This window comes from Miniopterus natalensis, chromosome 1, assembly GCF_054644295.1.
Source record: "Miniopterus natalensis isolate mMinNat1 chromosome 1, mMinNat1.hap1, whole genome shotgun sequence".
In the NCBI taxonomy this organism is placed as follows: Eukaryota; Metazoa; Chordata; class Mammalia; order Chiroptera; family Miniopteridae; genus Miniopterus; species Miniopterus natalensis.
In genome coordinates this window covers 53,338,060-53,361,442 of record NC_142081.1, presented here as the reverse complement: position 1 = coordinate 53,361,442, position 23,383 = coordinate 53,338,060, and the positions used below count along the sequence as shown (strand labels likewise).

The following is a 23,383-nucleotide window of genomic DNA, read 5'->3' as shown; positions in this document are numbered from 1 at the left end:
TCTTTTTAAATGATTTTTTTTATCTTTTCAAATAAGAAAACATTCAAGTAATTGCCTTATTGCAAATGCTTGATTTATGTGGACCAATTCATAATTTCATTTTGGATTCAGGCAGGTAGCAACAGTAAACATTGAGAAATTGTTTTAAAACATCTACAATCAGTTTTCTACTGAAAAATAGTACACATACATACAGGTGAGAAAAGCAACAAATAAAATCTCGTGCCTAACAGAAACAGCATAATAAATGACTTCAGAAGATAAAAATCGCACAAACTTTCTATTTCAAACGAAAATATAGAAGAGTAATTGTTGAGTATTAACTGGATCCTGACAAGCTCTCTTCTTTCTCTCCCCTTTATTCACTGCTTTAAATAAGTTTACCTTAACTGAAATATAAACTCTTACCTTACTAAATTCGTCATTGCAAGAATTTCTGGATCATTTTTGTACGGTTTGGCCTAAATACAGTAAAAAAAACCAATTAACAATTAACTATATGTACAAAGTTTATTTCCATGGAAGACAGCTGACAGGAACGAACACACATACCTCCTGTGAGTCAAATGGATTTATTCCCGATTTCATTAGCATATTTGCTAAGACCAAATATTTTAAGCAAGTGGTTCTTCTTGGACTTCCTGATTCATCATAATTCTTGAAGGCTTCAAAAAAATCAGTGTGTGCCTTTTCAAATTCACCTTCCCTCAAGTGCATTTTACCACCACATTCTGTAAAGAAAAAAACAGGAGAAAAGAGGATATTTTCAAAAGTGTCATAATAAGCCTGACTACTTTATAAAAATCAAATGAAAACAATGGCTTCCGGTGTTTTAATTCTACAACATGAACAGTACTAGCCTCAGGGTACATACTTGACTCTAAAATAAGCATCTGCAAGTCTTTCTTCTCAACTGAAGAAATACTTTTATATACATCATTATAATTCTAGAATAGAACTTATAATTTTTCTATTACTATCTTCACTGATATAAATTTACAAAAGTCATCCTAATTTCTAAGACTGTATCATTTCACTGACTTCATTACTTTGCTAATTACTTTCACTAAAACAGAAACAACTTTCAGTCATTCAGTTATATGCATGACACCCTGATATCTTCCACAACACTGCCCACTCTCTCCAAACCAAACTTGCCTCTGATGACTCCCATGATCAGTGGATGAGGGATGGCAGACTTAATGTGAAGTGACTGTTCATAGAGTGCTTTAAGTTTTTTGTTATTTTTCTGTGCTGTGTACATTTGAATTTCCAAAGCATATATTTCTAATAACTGTGTACCCTTTTTCAGGTCATCTTCTCCATCATCAGTCTAGAAAGACAAATAATAAACTTTAGTCAAGATAGAATTCAGAGTCAGCCTAGTAATTTTTATTTGACTTAGCCCAAGAACCTTACATTTTTAAGTTTCTAATTCTGTGTGAGAAAACACTACAAATCTTAATTGGGACCTAGAGTCCTAAGAACACTACCTTTATGGCCAAAAAGGAATCTACACATCTTTTGTACTTTCTGGTATTCAATAAGAAAAAAGTGGCCAGAGGTGTATTATTATGTATAAAATGTTACGATGTTTGTTTTTAGCTCGGAGGTTATTTATGGTCTTCTCCAAATCTTTGAAACCATTTTGGATCCACTGATTCACTCAAAAACCCTCTGAGTGCCTTCCTTGTGCCAGGCACTGGGTCTACCTTGGGGAAGTAAGTAAAATAAGCCAATGTTCCTGGCCTAAGAAAGTTTACAATCTAGTAGCTTAATCTGTCAAGAGGTAATTTACATTATAAATGATAACGATTCTAGTTTAAGCATGAACCAAGTACCTAGAAGAACGGAAGAGAAAGGGACTAACTTTCCTGGGGGGGGGTGTCAAAAAAATAACAAGAGCGGTGACATTTGAGTTCAACTTTGAAAGATAGCCAAGAGCCACAAAATGCATATGGTCAATAGTCAGATAACCATAAATAGCAGATACCAACTTAAACTTCTGTTTAGTTATTCACTAATGAATCACAACAGAGTAAAAAAATATGATCTGTAAGACAATTTGTACATTCAGATTATCAAGCATCTCTGCTATACTATGTTTTTTACAATCCAGGCAGCATTTTCCTTATGTACAAAATAAACCAACCAAAATTTTCATATTCCTTATGTATACACTGAAAGACCCTCCTCCATTCAGAAAGGTTTTCTCTAACATTTCCATTTCACGTGGAACTGAACTCACAGTTGTTTATGCATCAAACTAAACTTTCCTAAGATAAATAATTCATAAATGACTAACCTGCTTTATAAAGCAAAACTATTATGAAATACATTTTTCTTGTTTTTAAAAGCTGAAAAAGCAAAAGAAATAAATAAAAGTATCTGCAGGTGATTAATTTTGAACACTTTCCTGATCAACTTTTCCCCCATGCACAGAAATAATATATAATTAAAAGAATAGTACATGGCTTTGGAAAAGCAAACTTTTAAAAATAGTATTTCTACATAAAATTTAAACTAATATCAAATAATTTACTTATCAAGACAAAAAAGGAGATATAAAATTATAGCCCTTAGCTAAAAAGTTATAGAGGTACACGGTCCAGACCATGTGGGTATTCAAATTTAAATGAATTAATGAAATATAAAACTCAGCACCTCTGTCACACCAGCCACATTTCAAATGCCTAGTGGCATGTAGCTATTGCCACCATATTGAAAAACAGTATTTCTAGCATTACATGAACTACTGGAGAGTATTGTTATAGGGAATTCATATATTATAAACTAGAATACAAAATATCTCTATTATATATGCCTACAATATCCTTTCTGATTTTCACAGGGTGCATAACTGAATAAGAAAGGCTGGCGTGGCTCAGTGGTTGCACACTGACTCATGAACCAGGTGGTCACGGTTCAATTCCTGCTCAGGGCGAATGCCCAGGTTGTGGGCTCGATCCAAGGTTAGGGGCGAGCAGAAGGCAGCCAATAATAGATGATTCTCTCTCTCTCTCCCTCCTTCTCCCTTCCTCGCTCCAAAATCAATAAACAAAACAAACAAACAAACAAACAAACGGCTTATTCTTAATATTAATGACTGGTCTGTTCATTTATTAATACCTGTGCTTCATCCCACAAACATAAGGACTGAAATTAGGATTAAAACAGGAAAAAATGTCATTCTCAGAAAAAATGAGCTTTTTGGTAGCTTATTTTCCCCAATTTCATTTTTGGGATGATGCTTGAACAAAAACACTCCTAAGCAATGTTTCAAATACAAATTTTTCTTATGCTTTTTTACTATGAAGAAATGTTAATAAAAAATTAAGGGAATGCTACCTGACAGGACTGATGTAACTGGCGTAAAATTTTTTGAAGCTTTCCATATTCCTCCCGTTCTAAATACAATTTTCCAAGCTGTAAAGAAAGAAACTTATTAAAATCAAAAGATTTCAATAGGAGAAGGTGTGCATCTTTAGGAGAGTTTACTAAGGACACCCACCCACTCTTCCAAAGAAAAAAAAATAAGTAATTATAATCGTTACCTTTGTGTTTGTTTTAAACCACAGTCTATCATTCTTAGCATCTTTTAAAGCTTCCAGTGTTGTTTCATAGAATTCCTGCAGTAAATCCATCTGACATAAAAAATCAGAATTCTATAATTGTAAACAGCAAATTTGTACCTGTTAATAAAGTTAATTTGAGCAAACTAAAAGTGCATCTTTGAACTTTAACACACATAAGATACTCTATCACCTGTGTCTTACCAAATGTCTGCGACAGTCCACAAAATACAAATACAGACCAAATTTGCAAAAGACATGTGCCAACATGTTTTTTATGTTAAAAAATTAAAACACAGAAAATATCTAATTCTCTAATAGTATAGGTTTGTCTTTTCCAATCTAATAACTCAGTTTATATTAACAAAAGTGCACTACCCATACACAGAACTAGTTGTACCGTTATTAACAGTGTATCTTATTCACTCAACTGTTACTTGGTATGTCCTGTGTGGCAGACTCTCTACTTAATAGGATAAAGAAGTAACGGGGCCATGAGAACAGGGAAGTCTGGTACTTTCAGAAAAGGCTGCCTATTTATTCATGACTACTGATGGCTTACTGAATTAGTCAAGTGCCGCCCACTCAGCATCTATTCTTACTTTTAAAAGACAAATAGTTTATGTACGATAGTATGAAGCAACACTCAATCTTGAAGTTTTATAATTACTTAGCCCCTCCCCCACATCTGGCATAACATTTATAAATAGTATAACAAAAATGTTTTGATGATACTTGCCTGTAAAACTCAGAAAACATTTTCCCACTTAAGACAAGCCCCTTGATATAGAATACCTCTAGAATTAGTGCCATTAAGTGCAAATGTTCTAACAGAACATAAGTTTATCTTCCTCTATTTCCATCACATGTACTTTAGATAAAGAGTAAAAATAGTACACTGCCTCAAGAATTAAAAATGACATCTAATAGAAAAGATGTAAAGAGGCTGATTCTGCGATGAACAATTTTTATTATGAGTATAAAAAGTACCAAATGTTCTAAGAAATATTAAGTGATATAGAGAATACTTCTTATGCTCAAATACTAGTGTAAGAAAGCTGAAACTTAGCACTATGCTGCTTAAAAGAATACTAACGAACAATCTAATTAAAAATTATCTTAGCAATAAAATAAAATCATCATTGCTTTTCCTAATAAATAAAATTTAGACTAAATGAAAGCACCATCACTCCCAATGATCACTGTAGTTTCATCATCAGCCCTTCTTTTCATCACCCATCCACCCATTCTTTACAGAAGCATTTTGAACAAACATCTAATAAGTAATGCCAAGCACTAACTATAGGAGTACAGGTTTTCCCCTCCTGGATTTTTAATCAAATCCACACGAATCACTTATGACTCACTGTTAAGTATTTAAATAGCTCAAGATGGCTAACTCAAGTGGTAATGGAGTTTAGAAGGAACTGTGATAGTATCTGCAAACAGGAATCTAATATAAGCTAGTAAAAATTGTGTGCAGATTATGTCAGTATTTGAAGATATTAAAGAGATTAAGCTGCAGTTAATACCTTTTAATATTACACAATTAGTACCACAATCAAGAAAATAGTACACATTATTTTAAAAACAAACTAAAAACTAGCAAAAATGCTTAAACAGAATTTCTAGGCCTTAAAAAAAAGAACAAGGCCCTTAATATAAATAATAAACACGCAGATAAGTACCAAGAGGAAAACCAGAACCTAACCTGTTTAGAAGTGGAGATATAATCAAGAATAGAATTAATGGATTTTTCAGAATAATTTCTTGTGACTGCACTTCGAATATAGGTCAATAGTTGTTTATATCTGTTCATCATTTCTGGAAAGTTTGTCTGTGAGGGAAGAAAAATGCATTATTAGATACATATTTATGTACTAAAACATGTATACATGATTCAAATTACAGAACATATTACAGCATAACTGAAAAATAATAGCTTTATGAAAGACAAACTATGACAGAGACACTATTAACATTTTAACTTAAATTTGAAATTACTAGATTACTTAGACGCACGAACCAAATTTACAAAGTTAGCCTACGAATAAGTACAACTTTTAATGTTTCCAAATTTCAGATATTGTTCCTCACTGGGCAACATATTTAAGTCATAAAAACTACTAAATATTCATAAACTAAAAAATATAAGTAAAACCAACTTTTTAAATGCCTTGGGTACCAGCTATGCAGGTATCAGCTATATCCTCTGAAGATTCACCCCTTGATTAGGAAGCTCTCTAACAACAGTTACATGTTTTTGTTCTCCCTATTATCGGTTGACACTGTGTTAAAATGTGAAGTAAAAGAATCTCTTCAAGCCCAGATATTCAACCCACTATCAAGAAAAGTCCTCCCATTTAAGGCTCTACTCAAAAGTAGATGTAGCCAATGTTGCTTTTACTTGCAGCACTATTTGTAACACTGTGGTTATCCCAGGAAACATGAAAGATCTGAGGAAATAAAGGACTACTAGTGAAATTTCTAGCACAGGAAGAAGGAACACTGGCAGTTATAATGCTTTGTTTCTTGACTAATAAAAAAATGTGTCTATGCCCTAGTGGGTTTGGCTCAGTGGTTAAGAGCGTTGGCTTGGGGACTGAAGGGTTTAGGGTTCAATTTCAACCGAGGGCACAGACCTTGGTTGCAGGCTTAGAGGCAAACAGCCGATGTGTCTTTCTCACACAGATGTTTCTCTCTCTCTCTCTCCCTCCCTTCCCCCCCTTCACTCTCTCTGAAAGGCAATGGAAAAAGTATCCTTGGGTGAGGATTGAAAAAAAAGTGTTTATTAGGGTGAAGAATAAACTAATGATACTGTAATTTTCCTGCTTATGACTATATCCTGCTCTGGGATACAGCACGAGGGACAAGAAAACATGATTCCCTAAAATCTTCTGAGCAAGAATTGAATTAAAAAAATGAAAACAGTAGTAGGGGTGGGTGGAAAAAATGGACAGAACATGGGAAAAGCTTTAGCATTATATATCAAACTACTTTTGTTTCCAAGTATGCCAGTAGCATGGGGGGATAAATAGGTAACGTCCTATCAGTAAGTTGCTAAAATCCAAGTTACAGAATGTATCTTGTGACAAAAGGAAAATAAAAAATAGGACTGTTCCAATTTTGAGATTGTATCTGGACACTCAAATAGGAATTTAACAAAAAGGTTGTTCTGAATTCATTTTCTCATGCTGTAACTTTGAATGAAGTTCACTGTTCAAAAACTGTTACTGTAATTAAAGACTGAGGAGTAGGTAAATTGGTTTTATCTGCAGTGGTGAACACACAGAGTAGTTGGTAACGAACTTTTCCAACTTCTTACTGCCCAAAATCACTCCACAGCAAATGGGTCCTATTCTGAGCCAACTAGAAAATGAGGGGGCAGGAATGGAAGCTGAAACTACTCTTATAACTGGTACTCCTGCAGAGATACTGCTAGAACAAATAAAATGTAGAGAAGGAAAGCAGGCAAAATAATATGAAATACAAATAATCCTTTTGCTTACTTGCTTCCTATCTTGGCTCAAGGTAAAATGTAAAAATCAAGCCCTGTGGGTAGCATATGATTAAATGGGTTCAAAACTAAATCACTCTGAGTATGTTAGATTTCTTTCATCACAGTAACATAATTTCTATAGGGTTTCTTGGTATTATTTCAAATCACAGAACCTTAAGAGCAAAACATTGGGTCCCTGATGTTACTATAATTATTTATTCAAACTCTCTATCCTTGGAGACATCTGATGCTTTTTCCATAGCTCCCTAAGTTATTTAAATATAGTAAATATTTTTACAAACAATAAATGGAAAGAAAGAACAGGGGCTTTGTGCAACACAGAGATCCTTTGAGAATATCACAGCAATAGAACAAAAAAAGGCAAATACAACATAGGTATTTTTCCACTATATTTACTTATTTTTAAAAAAGATTTTAAAATTGACTTAGAGAGGAAGGGAGAGGTAGAGAAACATCGATGAGAGTGAAACATTGATTAGCTGCCTCCTGCATGCCCCCACCAGGGATTGAGCCTGCAACTCTGGCATGAACACCAATCAGGAATAGAACCGGCAACCTTTTGGCGTATGGGACAACCGTCAACCAACTAAGCATATACAATATACTTAATATCATTTAACATGTTTTGAATAGTTCTGATATTCTGGGGGGAAGAAATGAGCTAAAATATTTTGTGGATAGTTTCTGTAGATGTCATGGAGGTGGGTGAGGACGCCAGAGTGAGAGTACACCAAGAAGAGCAGGACGCAAGATTAGTGAAGTTAACTGGATAAAGGCACTAATCAATTCAGGGAGTTCAATTTCAGATAGATGGGATAGAGAAGCTAATGAGGAGAGAGAGGAGGCATATGATAAACACAGAGACGGGGAAAAGAAAGTAGTAACAGCTAACCTTCCATTTGCCATAGAGGCAAGCGCTTACCTCTGCTTGCTAATCTAAGCTCCACTTTATTTTTTTCTCAAAAGTTCCTCTACCCTTAGGGATCTTAAGATTCATGTCTGTATCTAGTCCTCTCATTTACTAACTGCTTCTTTTTCCCTTTTTTACTCTGTATTCTTGAAGATTGGCAATGTAGGAGAGTACAATGTCATGACAAGTCCAGCTTATCTATGAGTTCACTCAACAAAATATTTGAGCACCTGCTGAATGCCAGCCACTATGACAGGTGCTAGGAATATAACAATGAATAAAACAAAGTCTTGCTCTCATGGAACTTTCAACCTATGGTTTGTGGTGGGGGTGGCAGAAAGGCAATAAATAAGTAAACAGATCAAGTGGTGATATATGCAGCAAAGAAGAAAACAGCAGGGTAAGATGAAAGTGATGATGGGAAAGATGCTATTTTATATAGAGTGGTCAGCAGAAGAACATCCTGATATACGGTGATATCTGAACATAGACTTGATCAATTGAGGAAAATAGCAATATGGCTATCTGCGAGGAGCATTTGGGGTAGAGAAAACAGTAAGTAAAAGCATTTATGCAGGAGTGTGCTTAGGTGACATGAGGAACAGCAAAGAGGCCAATAAGGAACAGGATAGAAAACAAGATGTATTTTGAAGAGCTATAAAGCCACCTAGACTTACCAATAAATTATTTGCAGGGTGAGAGATCCAGAGAGGACTCAAGAATAAAGCTAAGGTTCTGGCCCTAATCGGTGGAAGAGGAACTCTTTGTAATAAAAAGTAGAACGTTAAAAATCTCAAAATAAACACTAATAGTCTCTGGGAAATTACTCTATTAATAATGCAGCCGAATACTGTCCATATACCTAAAGGATAAGTTTTCTTAAAAAACTCTGTTGAGCCCTGGTCAGTTTTGTTCAGTGGTTAGAGCATTGGTCTGTGGATGGAAGGGTTGAGGGTTTGATTCCCAGTCAAGGGCACGTACCTCAGCTGAAGGCTCTGTCCTGGTCCCAGTTGGGGTGCATGCAGGAGGCAACCAATCGAAGTGTCTCTCTTACATCATCTCTCCCCCCTCCCCCACTCTATCTAAAAAATCAATGGAAAAATAATCCTCCAATGAGGATTAAAAAAAAATCAAAAACTGTTGAAAAACAAAACATTTTGTATGCTATGCAGATTTTTTTAAACTTAGTATTACTGTAGTCACAAATGAAAAGTAGCCTAAATATGAAAACATATGAAGTTATTTTAGAGAAGCAGATATAATGGTATTTTGTTGCATGAGGTTTTAACATACAGAATTTATTTTAAAAATTATTAATTTCCCTCAAAACAAATCTTACCAACTTGAAGTTAATCTTAATCATTTGTTTCAGTGCTTTAAAGCCCCATTCTCCCTTTTCACCTTCAAGTTCCAAAACCTGAAAAAAGACAACATTCTTAGTCTAACTTAATACTGTTATTTTCTAATGACAGTCAAAGTCTAAATTTTGAATTTATTTTATATCATATGCAAGAAAAGTATTTCCCCAAGAATTCCATTTCTCAGTATCATTTTAAAAATTTATTGTTCAAATTATTACATATGTCCCCTTTTTCCCCCCTTCAACCACCTCCACCACCCTTACCCCCCTAGGCCTACTGCACTATTGTCTGTGCCCATGGGTTATGCATATAAATTCTTTAATCTCTTCCTGTCCTCCCTTCAATATCATTTTTTAACAGCTTAAAAAAGAAATAAGTCTTAAAATGCTTACTTAAGGATAAGTGAGCTTATTTTGAAGTTCCTTCATCAAAAGATTAAATAACTACTTCGTGATTATTATACAGCTCTAGTACTCTTTTTCCTTTTAAAAGTCCGTTGGTGAGAATAATCCAAAAGTGTATCAGTAGTTAAGAAATCACATTATTTAATAGTGAAACCACACCTGTGTAGTCAGTTCCCAAAAGAACAACAAGATTGCAGGGATAATACCTATTGATTATCATGTTGGTTCCCCTACCAGGACCATACTAGCTTTTCAGGACAATGGCCCTGGCTCTATAGGTAGCTTGCTTGGAAAAAAAAAAATCAACAGGATAGCCCTTCAGAAATACATGTGTGTGCTGCATAATGCAAATTTATTTTACAGGATTATCACTAAGTATCCAACACATGTTTCTGAGATAAAATCACTTGGAACTTATCTGATCTAAGACATCATTTAAAAAAAATAAACTTTAAGACACAGAATCAACCAGAAAAAATATGAACCTTCTGGAAACTGCTTAATGCTGCTTTTGGGTCATCTTCCTTTAACGCTTTGGAATTATAGTACTGATTTTCCAAATCCACATTCGGCTCGGAGTTACTGTCTTCAGAGTATTCCTGTGTGTTGGAAAAACAAGCAGATGTTAAAAGGAAAAAAGAAATTCACACACTGCACTGTAAAAAGTAAATACTGTTAAGATAGAAAAATCATATATTTATACAAAACATAACAACCTTAAGTACACAGGGAAAATGCCATAGATATTTAACCATTATTTAAAAAACTAGGAGCAAAGCTAAAATCAAGTGGATAGTATAATAAAATCATTTTTTTCTTTATATCAAAACTACAATTTCCACAGAACCAACATAAAAGCAAAGTGCAAAGAATTAATATTGGTTAATGGCCCTCAATTCTGTAAAATGATCTGTTGTTAGTCATGGAACCCGATAAAAATCTACATAAGGGCTAATTATTCATCTTTAGTTCCATATTCCCTAAGTCTAAATTTAATCATTCTACCATATCTAACTACCTAGGGTAATCTGCATATGACATAGTAGTCTATCGCTGAATATATTAATAAGAATATTTGCCTTATGTGCATTCCATATTACTAAACAGCCGTTCAGTTACATTAATGTATTTTAACTAGCTTTATAATAAATCAAAATAAGTACAATAAAATGAATTTATGTAATTTTATGTGACTTTCATCACATAAATTCAGTTCCTAGTACTTAAACAATAAAACAGAAAGGAAAACTGGAGTAAAACAACTATTTTGGGGAGCAGTATATACAAATTTAAAAACAATTCCCAGGTATTCAATTTAATGATGAGGATTATAAAATACACATGGATTAGTATAATGAAAATTATTATTTTAGGAAGACACAAGATTATTTCTTCAGCTACAAATCATTACAAAGGGCAAGTTTATGCCAAATTAAGAATAGTACTGCCTGGCTGGGCGTGGCTCAACGGTTGAGCATCGACCTAGGATCCAGGAGATCAAGGTTCGATTCCCAGTTAGGGCACATGCCCGGGTTGCGGGCTCGATCCCCAGTTGGGGTCGTGCAGGAGACTGCTAATCAATGACGACTCTCTCATCATTGATGTTTCAACTTTCTCTTGCCCTCTTCCTTCCTCTCTCTGAAATCAATAAAGATATTAAAAAAAAAAGTACCTGTAAGTAAACACAAAAAGAACAATACTGTGGTTATTTCTAAATCCAAATACAGTTAATTTTTAAAGAGATATTTATAGAAAATTCTGATGTTTCATAAAGGCACAATAATGAAAAAAGATATATTCTGAGTGTAGTGTTAAAAAGTGGAAAAATACATAAACTAAGGTGATTTTTTCCTGTGACCAGTAGATGGAGGGTCATGTTTGATGTTAGTATAAATTAGTTTTATCTGACCACAGTGACTTTGTAATGTGCGCCCTCTGGAGGACAATTATTTCTTTGTGTAAGAACATGAAGCACTAGCACTCAGCCTCACAGGTTTATGAACAGCAATTTAGTTATGTTTAACATAAGAAAATCTTCTGGAACATTTAGGTGTGAGATCAAATTTGGAGTAGTGAATGAATTTCATAGTCAGTCATTCACTTCTTAACCCTATAATCTAGGTTTGACTACAATGAAACTGATCAAACTAAAAAGCAAATAATAAAGAATGAAAAGTCAACTGGTACATTGAATGATAACTTCTGAACTAGGTATTAAAAGATAGGGGGAGTTTGCCTGCTAGACAAAATAGGAGAGGGGAAAAAACAGCAGATACTAAACAGCATAATGGGAACTAAAGAACTAAAAGCAGTCGTATTGTTGGAACACAAAAAGTCCTTATTGATTCTGCCTTTATCATAATTTATCCACTGCTCTCTTTACCTTGCCACCACCCTTGCCTACCATGCCACTTTCATCTCTCCATAGACCACAATAGCCTTCCCACTCTCTTTGCTAACCTTTAAATTCCAATCTTGCCATGGTAAGCAGCCACAAAATGTAAATTATCTCATTCCTCTTCTTAAAAATGGCTTTCCATTGCTATTAAAATCAAGTTCAAAAATCATCAAAATGTGACTCCTAACTATACATTCAACCGTATTTCCTATCAAACTCTCCCTCATTCATTTTGCTGCAATCACTCGGGCCTTACCTCATAAGTAGCCAACTCTTTCTCATCTTTACATGTCATTTCTTTCTCTTTCCACCTCTCTTCATCTGGTTACCTACTGCATCTCATTACAGCTTAAGTGCTGCCTCCTTAAGGAAGACTTGGAGTAAAGAACCATAGCTATAAAAACCTACTCTACAAATTCAGAAATCATTCTTTTCTTTCTTTTTAAAAATATAATGTGGCCTGGCCGGGTGTGGCTCAGCGGTTGAGCATCGACCTAGGATCCAGGCGATCAGGGTTCGGTTCCCAGTCAGGGCACATGCCCGAGTGTGGGCCGCAGCCGATCAATGACTCTCTCATCATTGATGTTTCCCTCTCTCTCTCCCCCTCTCCTTTCCTCTCGGTGAAATCAATAAAAAATATATTTTAAAAAATATATATATATAATGTGTTACTACTGAAACGGCAACCTCCTGGTGCACTCAACCAACTGAGCCACACCAGCTAGGCTGGAAGTCACAGCTAGCTCAATCAGAAGATAACTTTTTTTTGGTTTAAAATATTACAGATGTCCCTTTTTCTCCCCAATGACCCTTTCCACCCCGTCCCATCCCCCTCCCCACCACTGTCCATGTCCTTGGGTTGTGCATATATGCACATAAATTCTTTGGTTACTCTCTCCCTGTCCACCCACCTGCCTTCCTCCTCCCTCTGACATTCGTCAGTCTGATCTATGCTTCCATGTCATTGAATCTATTCTGTTCATCTGTTTATTAAGTTCTTTAGAGTCCACATATAAGCGAGATCATGTGATGTTTGTCTTTCTCTGCCTGGCTTATTTCACTTAGCACAATTTTCTCCAGGTCCATCTATACTGTCCCAAAGGGTAAGAGATTCTTTTCTGCAATCCAAATCTTCAGAACCCACCCTGAACCTGGAAGTAAAAGTTTTTTGATTTACATCTATTTCAAAGTCTAAGAATCTGGACTCTCACTCAAAGCCCATTTATTTTTGGTGTCTTATCCCATAACAGAATACAAAAGACAACTAGGCCGGGATAAGAGAAGAGGGAAGTAGAAGCTGAGAGGTACATGACAGTAGGGGGATGTGGAGCTGCCAGCAAAGGGGAAACTGAAAATAATATTTCAGAAATTAAAAAGGTTAACTTCAATTACCTGGTGGTTAGTGAAATGATTATAACATTGATGAAGACCAGAACCTTTACATTTCCTATCATGTCATTCAATCACTGAAAGCCTGTTATAGTACAAGACTGGCTACCTAAACTTCTGGGACCTGACTGGCTTCAGAATAATGATATTTCTAAATTTTAGGTGTTAGAACTCCCTAAAATCACAATGATCAAGATAAGACTAAATCCAACATTTTATGCATATGTTCTTTTGTTTTTTCATGTTATATAAAGCAATGGAATGTACAATAGTTTTTGAATAATTGCAATCCAACTCTTATATGTTATTGCTTCAATGTATAAATACACGAGAACTGGCACAACTGATATGTTACTGATTAGTTTCTTATGACTGGGCAGTCTCTTGTTTTGATCTGCAATACCATGTTCATATGGTTTGAACCAGCCTCCATGACATCATTAACCAGTCATTTGTGGCTCAGTGAATCACACCAACCATATGAGCTCTGTACTACAGCAAACTACTTTTCAGTTATTACACTCTCATGACTTTTAAACTGATGACATTTTGAAAAGCCTTTAATTCTGTTTAGATTTCTATTATTTATACTCAATGATAATGATCTTTAGTAAATACCCACAATTAAGTACTGCCCAAACAAATGCAAATTAAGTCTTTCCCCTCAAGCTACTTAGGGACTGAGGCCAATAAACAAATGAAACAGCAATATAACACAATAAAAGCAACAGTAGAGACACATACTAGGTACATAGGCAGCTCAAAAAAGTAGTAATCCACTACTCTTGAATGAGGTAAAGGAAGGAAAAGTTGCCTGAACCAGCTCTAAAAGTATGAATAGGAGTTGCCAGGGATGAGGAAGGGCATCTGAAACATAGCAATTAACGTGTGCAAAGGCATGGAAGCTTGAAATGGCATTGCATATTTGAAAGAATCATGAATAGCTTGATTGGGCTAAAGCACAGGCTGTGTGTAATGAGAGACAAACTGGCATAGGACAGAGGAGCAGTACGATAGAAGTCTAGCAACGAGTTTAGATCAAACAGAGAGCTATTAAAAGATTTTACAGGGAAATAATCAGATTTGTGTTTTAGGAAGAGAACTTTGTAGCAATGAAGTGGCCCACTGGATACTCTTACAACAGCCTGGCCAAAAGGTGACGGAAGCCTGATTTGAAGTGGTAGAACAGGGAGAAAAGGAAGGGGACAGAATTAATACAGAAGATATCAAGCAATGTTGAGAATGTAAAATAAAAAGGATCTAGCACAAGTTAAAGGAAAATAAAGTTATCTCTAATCACTACAGTGTCACTGACAGAACAGGAAATATAGGAAAAATATTAAATAAATGTTGCTAAACAGAATTCCCCTATGTCAGATGAATAGCAGGTAACCATAATTTGTAAAAGTTTAAATAAAATGTTTTTTAAAAGAGAAACTGAAGTTTTAATCAATATATTGTTTTAAAAAACAAAAAAGAATTTAAGCAATATTTGAAAAAGAAACAAGCACTTCAACATTGTTAAAGGTATTAAAAAAAAACAAACCAGTAATAGTTCCAACCTACTTATATAATAACTCATGGCCTGACAGCTTCCCAAAGCAATCTGTGATCCATCCACACTACCCAAATCTATTCATCCTTTCTCAGTTATGCCACACAATTTAAAATCTCTGCTTTGGCATAAACTGTTCTCTCTCCTAGAAATTCTAAACCACCTCCCCTCCAAACAAACTTCCCACTTTTCTCTGATGATGCTCTGCCCCAACACTCCCAGGAAACATACTAATCAGGTCTTACTTTGTGATTCTTTCTCCAAATCCTAGCAAACTAAATCTTAGTCAAGCTTTTACATGACATGCATCTAACATGGAGCCTTGTGTGAACTTTGTTCTCTCCCCTCACCTGCCCCGCCATGAAATTCTCAAAAGCAGGAACTTTTTCCTCATCTTGGTATCCCCAGAGTCTGGTATACTACAAAATGCCCAATAAGTGTTTGCTTAATTGAAATGGAAAGTGGCTGAATGTTCCAAAATAACAGGACACACAATAGCCAGAGGTCAGAATGCAGTCACTGCTGAATAGGGTCGGTTCCAGAATTCATCTACTTATTGTGTCTGTTGCCAATAGAGGTCTTAGAATGTGCACCAGGAAAACAAGATTCACCATTTACACTGCTTCCCAAACCTTGACCATGTACTAGCTGTACTAGATGCTGAGTACACAGGTAAAGGGCAATGTCCCATTATCCTTAAGGACTAGATATAACTCAAGTTCTAGGTAGCCGTTTGGATTTAGTCATTCATAAAGTTATCTATACTTTCAAAAATTTCACTCAAGTAAATGGGTCTTAATTTTTATCACTGGTATAAATTAGAACATTCTTTTATTTGTCCTAAACTTTCAAGCTTAATCAAATTAAATTTCCCAAAGAAAGACATCATAAAAGTCATTAGACCTGGATTCTAGTTTTGATTTTCTCATTAATTTGTTGTGTAAATTTAGGTAAGTCACTCACACTCAATGCTTTAGTTCCTCTCCTGTCAAACGTGGGGGTGGAACCCTACAGGAAGTTTCTAATTCCCACTGAGGTCTATGTGTTGTTTGAAATATAATTATAAATTATAATTTATAAAATAAATTATAAATTATGAAATTATAATTTAAAATATAAATTATAAATTATATTGAAACAATTATAAATGATGGGTATTCATAGTTTACAGATTTAAGTTAAGAGTGAAAAGACTTAAGCTTAACTTCTTCTTAGCATATATAAGAGCTGTCTCCCATTACTCATCTTTTCAGTTATACTTGTTTGAATCTCTCTAATTTCATTATACAGGGTACTCTTATGAAGTAATGCAACAAGCCTTTTAAAAAATTCAACAAAACTTATATTTCAAACTAACGCTTTTCTTTGAAGTAGTAACTTTAAGAGGTAATGAAATTATTCCAATTATACTGACATGGATAAATAAGTAACATTTCTGAAATTCTCAAGAAAACTAACTTCATTAATCAGATGTTTCTAACCTAAAACAGAATCATTCAGTTTGATGGCCCAGGTTATCAAAACTGACTTCGATTATAATTTTCAACACCTACAAAAGAGGACAAGACCTGGCTATAGCTGAAGTCAAAAAAAGCAAAAAAAAAAAAAAAAAGCTGCACATTGTTTATAGCAGCAAAAGAAAACAGGCCAACTTCTTACCAATGCAGCTGCAAAAAGACATAAGTAAGCTCTCTGGATACTTACATAGAATAATTTCTAAGACATTAAAAAGTGAAGCGCAGAGCAATATATGTAATATGCTATGTTCTGGTTAAAAAGGGAGGAGATAAAAATGTTACCTACAGAGAGAAATGGGAACTGGGCAAATGAGGAACAAAATGGAAAGTTAATTTTTATATTTTACGTTTTTGAACCATGTGCACATGTATTACCTATTTTAAAAAGCTAGATTCCTCAGATTTTGAAGACAATTTCTAAGAGGAAGTCTAAAAAATTTTGAGTAATGACAAAATCACTATTTGGCCTTCCAGGATCAAAGTAAAATTTTTACTCATCATTTGTACTCTGCAACCTGCCCCCTCTCCTCACAGCAATAAAATATAGGTTCACTGTGAAAAGTTTAAAAGAAATGAACAAATTTTAATTTTTTAACACTTTTCAGATTTTCCAGACATTTTTTCTATATTTCCCCCTACTTAACAAAATACATTTTATTCCCACCCAACATTGTAATACAAATTACATATTTATGGTGGAGGTATATTCACTGTGTGCACAGCGTTAATTAACCCTTCCTCTACTAGCTGAGGGTTTTCAATTATAGCGCTCCTCCCACAGAAGAGGCAAGCAACCCACCTCTGTCTCTACAGTGAGACTGTTCACAGAAGGCCACAAAGACCTTCTTCCTGGGATTTCCACATTAGAGCTAGCAGAGACGACTCTCTTACCTTGGGGTTATGATACTAGGAAGATGCCACATCACATCTTATAAAATGTGAAGGTAATTAAGTCAACTACAGTAAAGAAAGCAGCCCAGGAAGAGAGATGGACACAGCAAAAAATACAGCACCATCATCTGAGCCGATGAATCCAACCATACCTATACTTCCTGGTGATGTGAGCCAATACACGCTTTTTTTTGTTTAAACTAGTTTCACATGTATTCTTGTCCTTTATCCAAGAGCCCTGACCAATACAATTTATCAAAAGTTTTTAATATCACTGGATATTCTTTAGAAGCATGGTTTGAAATGCTGACATAGCATTCCATCGCATGAATATACCATATCTATCATCACCTTATTAGTATTAACAGTACTAGTACTTCCTTACTATTGATAATTCGGGGCTCTTTCCAATTATTTACAATTAAACACATTATGTTTCTTTTAGAAGCCTCAACTGTACAATGACATTTCCTCTTCATGAAGACCACATGCAGAATTCCAAATGTGCATGCAGCATAGAAAACAATGCTACAGACTTATCAATTCAAAATCTTTTTAAAAAACAGAAGTTAGTGTTACTTTTTTAATTTGCTAAATCATGTTCTAAGGTTCTTTATAACATGAGGAACTAAAGTTCAAGCCATCATTTGTCTGCTGGTCTTGTTAAAATGATGACAAATAAAAAGAGATTCTGTAAGATATCCTATACTAGGACTCCCACCTCCCAAAGTAGTAGACAAAAAAAGTAAACTTTTAGGGCATTAAAACTGCTATACAATGAAACAAGAAAAACAATACCAGTAAACATTCATTCAGTAATCAAACTATGAGCCTGACTAGGGCAATATAATGAGGCTCACAGCTCATAAATACATTTAACCAAGTGGAATTATTCTACCTTTTTTAACAATTTTCCCCCCTTATAATACATTTAAATGCAAATGTACAATGCCCTACCTATCACAGGATCTACTAAAGAATAACTTCAGGTACAAAGTCAGTCTGTTTTTAAACCCTTTCAAAAAGATTATTAGAAATACTAAGCAATTTCATGCTAGAATGACTAGACTGTGGAATTACAATACTTATCAATGGCCTTACCACCTTAATGAATGGCACTATAGTTATTATTTAGTAGTATTACACTAGCAAATAATCTATAAATCTGTAAAATTAGCATTGGATTAAAAGACATTTACCAGTACCATCTCCTACTTCTCCATTCCCTGCCACATAAATTCTTATGCTTAGCAAGTGCCTGCTTCTGCCTATAATAAAAATAAAAAAGATCTTAGAAGAGGTCAAGAATACTAAATTTCTTTTATGTTTGTTTCTTCTTTTTTAACCAAGTTTGTTTTCTTTTGTTTTAGATCTTGGGCACAAATCATTATTATTTACTTCCTTGGATTAAAACTCTATAGTCTTAGCCCTGGTCGGTGTGGCTCAGTTGGCTGAACGTCATCCCATGCACCAAAAGGTCTCCGGTTGATTCCCAGTCAGGGCACATGACCGGTTTGTGGGATTGATCCCCAGTAGGGGCCATGCAGGAGGCAGCCGATGAATGGATGTTGCTCTCTTACATCAATATTTCTCTCTCTTTTTCTCTCTCTAGAATCAATAAAAACAGGTATTAAAAAAATGAACTCTAGTCTTAGAAATAGATTTTTACTTTTTCCAATGGTAGTCTACGCATGTCCACTACAGTGGGTAAGACAAAAAGTACCTTAGGATATTAAAATTTATCTAGAGACAACCTATAAAAGATATGCTGAATATATTTGTAGTTGGAAATCTTCATGACTTTAGTTTACATTTTGACTAAAATGAGGTGATGGCAAAATTTCCAACAAACAATACATTTTTTAATAAAAAAGAAGTTTCCCTAAAATGGGAAGTCAATTTTGTAGACTCTTTAAATCCTAAGAAACAAACAAAAAAAGACCCAGGCAAATAACAAAACAAAAACAAAACAAAACTAGAAAACCCAAAAAACTTATCTTTTAGCAACATGTAAGCATGAAATGGCAATGAATCTCTTAATCATTTAAAAAAAAGGTACGATGGTTTGTCCAGTCTGGCAGGACTTGGCCGTTGAGGATCGACCTAGGATCCAGATCTCGGTTCCATTCGCTGTCAGGCAAGGCACATGCCCAGGTTTCCGGCTCCATCCCCAGTGGTGGTGGGGGGGTATGCAGGAGGCAGCCCATCAATGACAACTTTCTCATCATTGATGTTTCTATCTCCCTCTCTCCCTCTCCCTTCCTCTCTCTAAAATCAATAAAGATATATTAGAAAAAAAAAGTACACTGGTTTAAGGAAATTAATGCAGTAAAAATTAAATTACTTAATAAATTTTATGCCACCAAAGAGTTTAACTAGTACTAATAGAGCATAAAGCTTTCACTACTTGACATGAGTGGTATGCATGCGAGAGAGATCTGGGGAGAGGAACAACTATTCAACAGAATGCTGAGGGAAATTTTTTCATTTAATTATGTAGTAGTTAGTAAGATCTTACTTTTTTGCTTAAGAAATTTTACAAAAAGAGAAAACAACTATATATTCAACTTTATATTGTACATGTAGTATAGGCCCCAAAAGGCTGCAGAAACATAGTCAAGTTAAACAATGTATATTTAATTAAATATCTTGCAAAAATTGAGTACTTCATGGGACAAGAAGGTTCTCATTGCCTTTCCTCCATTATATGCTTAATGTAATGATGACCTTCAAGTTAATCATAGTGCTAAGAAGTCATTTATATATTGAGAACTATTGCTTAGGAAAGACATAAACAGAAACATTTAAAAACACAAACGAAAAATACAAACATATTTAAAAGAAACTTCCATAGTTATAAAAATAACTAACATAAACATGTAATAAATAAAAATGCCTTAGACATCACAAGTAACATATTCTTAATACACTGAAGATACTGCCTACAACTGGTTTGGTTTCCACAAACTGAAAATGTAAGGCAGATATAACTATTAGCAAACTTTATATCTGACTTTAGGATTGATCAAAACCTCTATTATGACTTTCAGGTGATAGTAAGCATTTCTGGCTCCCTTTTGCAAATGTGCCTTCTTTTAAAATGGAAAGACTAATTGGAAATGACTTTACAAAGAAGTTTTACACTAATTAAGAAACGATTATTAATATCTTTAGAATTTCTGACACTTAAAATATAAGAGGAGGGAGGCCTACCTAAGCATTCATAACTTTATGATAATGCATCACTACAATATACATGAACCATGCACAAAAACGCCCCAAAATAAAAATAAACAAAAGCAAACTGACGTTGGTCCTTGGTGCAGATACTTTTTAAAATTTTGAATAGCAACGTGAAATGTTTGTGAATTAAAAACACACACCTGTAAATCTGTTCATAAATTAAATCTTGAATACTTAAGCTGCATAAATTCGTTTATTTCTTCACTGTTGATATTTTTAACTTTGAATACTGGGAAATTTCTAAGTCAAGAAAAAAGCCACTGTGTCAATGCCCTTGTTACCCTCTTCCCCCCCCCCAAAACAAAAAGCAGAACCACTTCCCAAGCTTTTCTCTTTAAACACAAATAGTTCAACTACTTTTTTCCATCTATCTTTGCTCTAAATTCTCCAAGGCACCTTTACCTTAAACCAAAACGAACCCTGAACAAGACAAATTAAGCTACGTTTCCAGGAGACTCACAAACGCCGTTTCATGGTCAGGCCTGGGAGTAGTGAGCCCTCCCTCGCACCCCGCCCCAGTTTTCAGCCCCTTCTCCCAGCATTTCGCACCCGCTCAGTTCAAGTGGGAAGAAGGGGGCCCGCAGTGCTGGGCCCGAAAGGGCAGAGCCAGGGCCTAGACCACTACACGGTCCCCGAGGCCGCTCGCGCGGTGGGAGCAGGTAGCGGCACCGAGAATCGGTCGCCGGAGGCCAGAGAGGTCCAAGCACACGGAGAAGGCGCGGACTTGGAGCGCAAGGCTCGGGACCCCCCTCGCTGCCTCCTTTACTGTCCCCTCCCCCATGCTGGAAAAGCAGGGCCCCGGCCGGTGCGGGAATGGGGAGAAGGTAAACCCGTCCTGTCACTGCACCGGGAGAAGTTGGAAGGAGCACATGTTCTACGGAGAGAGGCCACGAACGCCCCTGCCCTGGCCCCTAAAGCCAGACACCACCTCCAGCCCCGGAGGTCCGTCCCCTGCGCCTCACCAGGTCGTAGTCCTCCTCATCATCGCACATGAAATCATCTTCCATGTCAGACATCTTGGCCGGGAAGGGGGGAGGGGGAGGAGAAATTGGAGACAACCTCCTCCCACAATCCTCCGCGGTTCAGAGGCGTCACTCCCAGCTTCTCCTCGCCTTTCCGTGGCTCTTCGAGGAGCGGAACGTTTCCACCCGGAACAAATGCGCTCGGCGTTGAGGGGATTCGCTACGACGCCAAAAGGCGGCGCACCGCTCTCTCTTCCGGCGAGCCGGTTGGTGCCTTAGCAACTAGACCTAGCAACTGGGGAATCTTCAGGCGCTGCGGGGCTCCGCTGAAGGGCCTTGGAAACCTTGAGCTCACGCACACCGAGCCGTTTCCAGCCTCCTAGGCTAGGGGACCCCTCCCCCCCTCGCCTTGACTGGGACTCTGGAACCTTCTCATTCTAGTGAAAATAAGAGACAGCCTAGGACCAGCAGCCTTTGGCGGAGCGATGGGTGACATGCCCGTCTTGTGCGACAGGTAGTGTGCTTTCTGCCGCCGTTGTTTATGTGCTAGTGTAGCCCACACATTGCGCGGGGTGCGCCTGTGATGTTTGGAGGCCTTTTTTCCAGTACGGTTCACACGTAATGTTTGTTGTGTTCGTAGTCGGCAAACGATTCGGCGGATATCCCAAATTAGTGAAGCATCAATCTCAGGGAGGCGCCCGAAGTCTTATTCTGTTGTTCAGCGAATTATAAACTGACCTTTCCTGCCCTCGGGACCGCATAAAGGTAGGGTTAACGACTGGCTTTTTAAAGTGCATTATTCTTGCACAAAATCATGAGCACAATTCGAAATAAGAAAATTAAAGGGGAAAAAAAACTTCTCAAACAATGAGCATTTTCGGTATAAACTTCCAGCTCTGCCCACTTATGCCCGCCTAGTTAGGTATAGGACGTGCATACTGTACAATATGTCCTTGAGAATGATTATGTCAATGGTTTTATAATCCCTCCGTTGAATGAACCAATACACCTTAATTTACTTCAGCTGACATTTTGATACATTTGGAATGTTGCAAAAATAACACTGTTTTAAACAATTCCCCAGTGAATATCTTTGTCACTTTATTTTGTCTTCGAAGAAAGTCAAAGGAGGATTACAGGCTGAATTTTTTTAGTAATCACTTGAATTGACATTTTTTTGTCATAGTTCTTGAAAGTCATATAACAATAATACTGTCTACCCATAAACAGATTTTCCCTACTAGTCTTTTCTTTCCAATGTTTTATTATGAGAAATTTCAAACACGCAATAAAAGTGAAAGAATAGTCTGGGGAACATGTGAATATATCACCTTTATTTGTGTGTGTATGTATTTCCTGATTCAACTGAAAGATGCAGTTATCATGACATATCACTCTTAAGTGCAGCTATGTGTGTTACCTAAAAATAAGGACATTTGCTCATGTAATCACATCATTATTACACTAAGAAAATTAACCATTCCCTGATATCATCTAATAGCCAGTGCATGTTCAAAGTTTCCTTATTAAACATATCATTTTAGAATTGGGAGAGCCTTTAATTATACCACTTTAGAGTCCACGGCTTCGCAAGCATAGCAGTTCATTAAATTATAGCTTCGCAAACTCCATACCAAAGATTCTGATTCAGTAGATCTGGG

At 36.0% G+C, this 23,383-nt stretch overlaps 2 protein-coding genes across 6 annotated transcripts in view; one reads left to right on the top strand and one right to left on the bottom strand.

Moving 5' to 3' along the window:
* Positions 1 to 21,829, bottom strand: part of COPS2 (COP9 signalosome subunit 2) — a 29,544-nt gene extending 7,715 nt beyond the window's left edge. The window contains exons 1-9 of one of the 3 annotated variants that reach the window (XM_016210122.2): positions 21,723 to 21,829; positions 10,253 to 10,366; positions 9,342 to 9,419; positions 5,284 to 5,409; positions 3,555 to 3,665; positions 3,349 to 3,426; positions 1,159 to 1,333; positions 553 to 731; positions 409 to 461 (exon numbers count right to left, since the gene is read on the bottom strand). In XM_016210122.2, the coding sequence (XP_016065608.1) occupies positions 409 to 461; positions 553 to 731; positions 1,159 to 1,333; positions 3,349 to 3,426; positions 3,555 to 3,665; positions 5,284 to 5,409; positions 9,342 to 9,419; positions 10,253 to 10,366; positions 21,723 to 21,776 (968 nt within the window). In that variant the 5' untranslated portion in view covers positions 21,777 to 21,829. Of the gene's footprint in view, positions 1 to 408; positions 462 to 552; positions 732 to 1,158; positions 1,334 to 3,348; positions 3,427 to 3,554; positions 3,666 to 5,283; positions 5,410 to 9,341; positions 9,420 to 10,252; positions 10,367 to 20,900; positions 20,932 to 21,722 lie in introns of those variants that run through there. The other 2 variants (XM_016210123.2, XM_016210124.2) reach the window with 2 other exon arrangements.
* Positions 21,830 to 22,028: 199 nt separating this feature from the next.
* The window catches only part of GALK2 (galactokinase 2), a 123,085-nt gene continuing 121,730 nt past the window's right edge, over positions 22,029 to 23,383 (top strand). The window contains exons 1-2 of one of the 3 annotated variants that reach the window (XM_016210128.2): positions 22,029 to 22,236; positions 22,363 to 22,487. Coding sequence is in view for 1 of the 3 variants with exons in the window: in XM_016210127.2 (XP_016065613.2) it covers positions 22,208 to 22,236 (29 nt within the window). In the remaining 2 variants the exon portion in view is untranslated. Of the gene's footprint in view, positions 22,237 to 22,300; positions 22,488 to 23,383 lie in introns of those variants that run through there. The other 2 variants (XM_016210127.2, XM_016210129.2) reach the window with 2 other exon arrangements.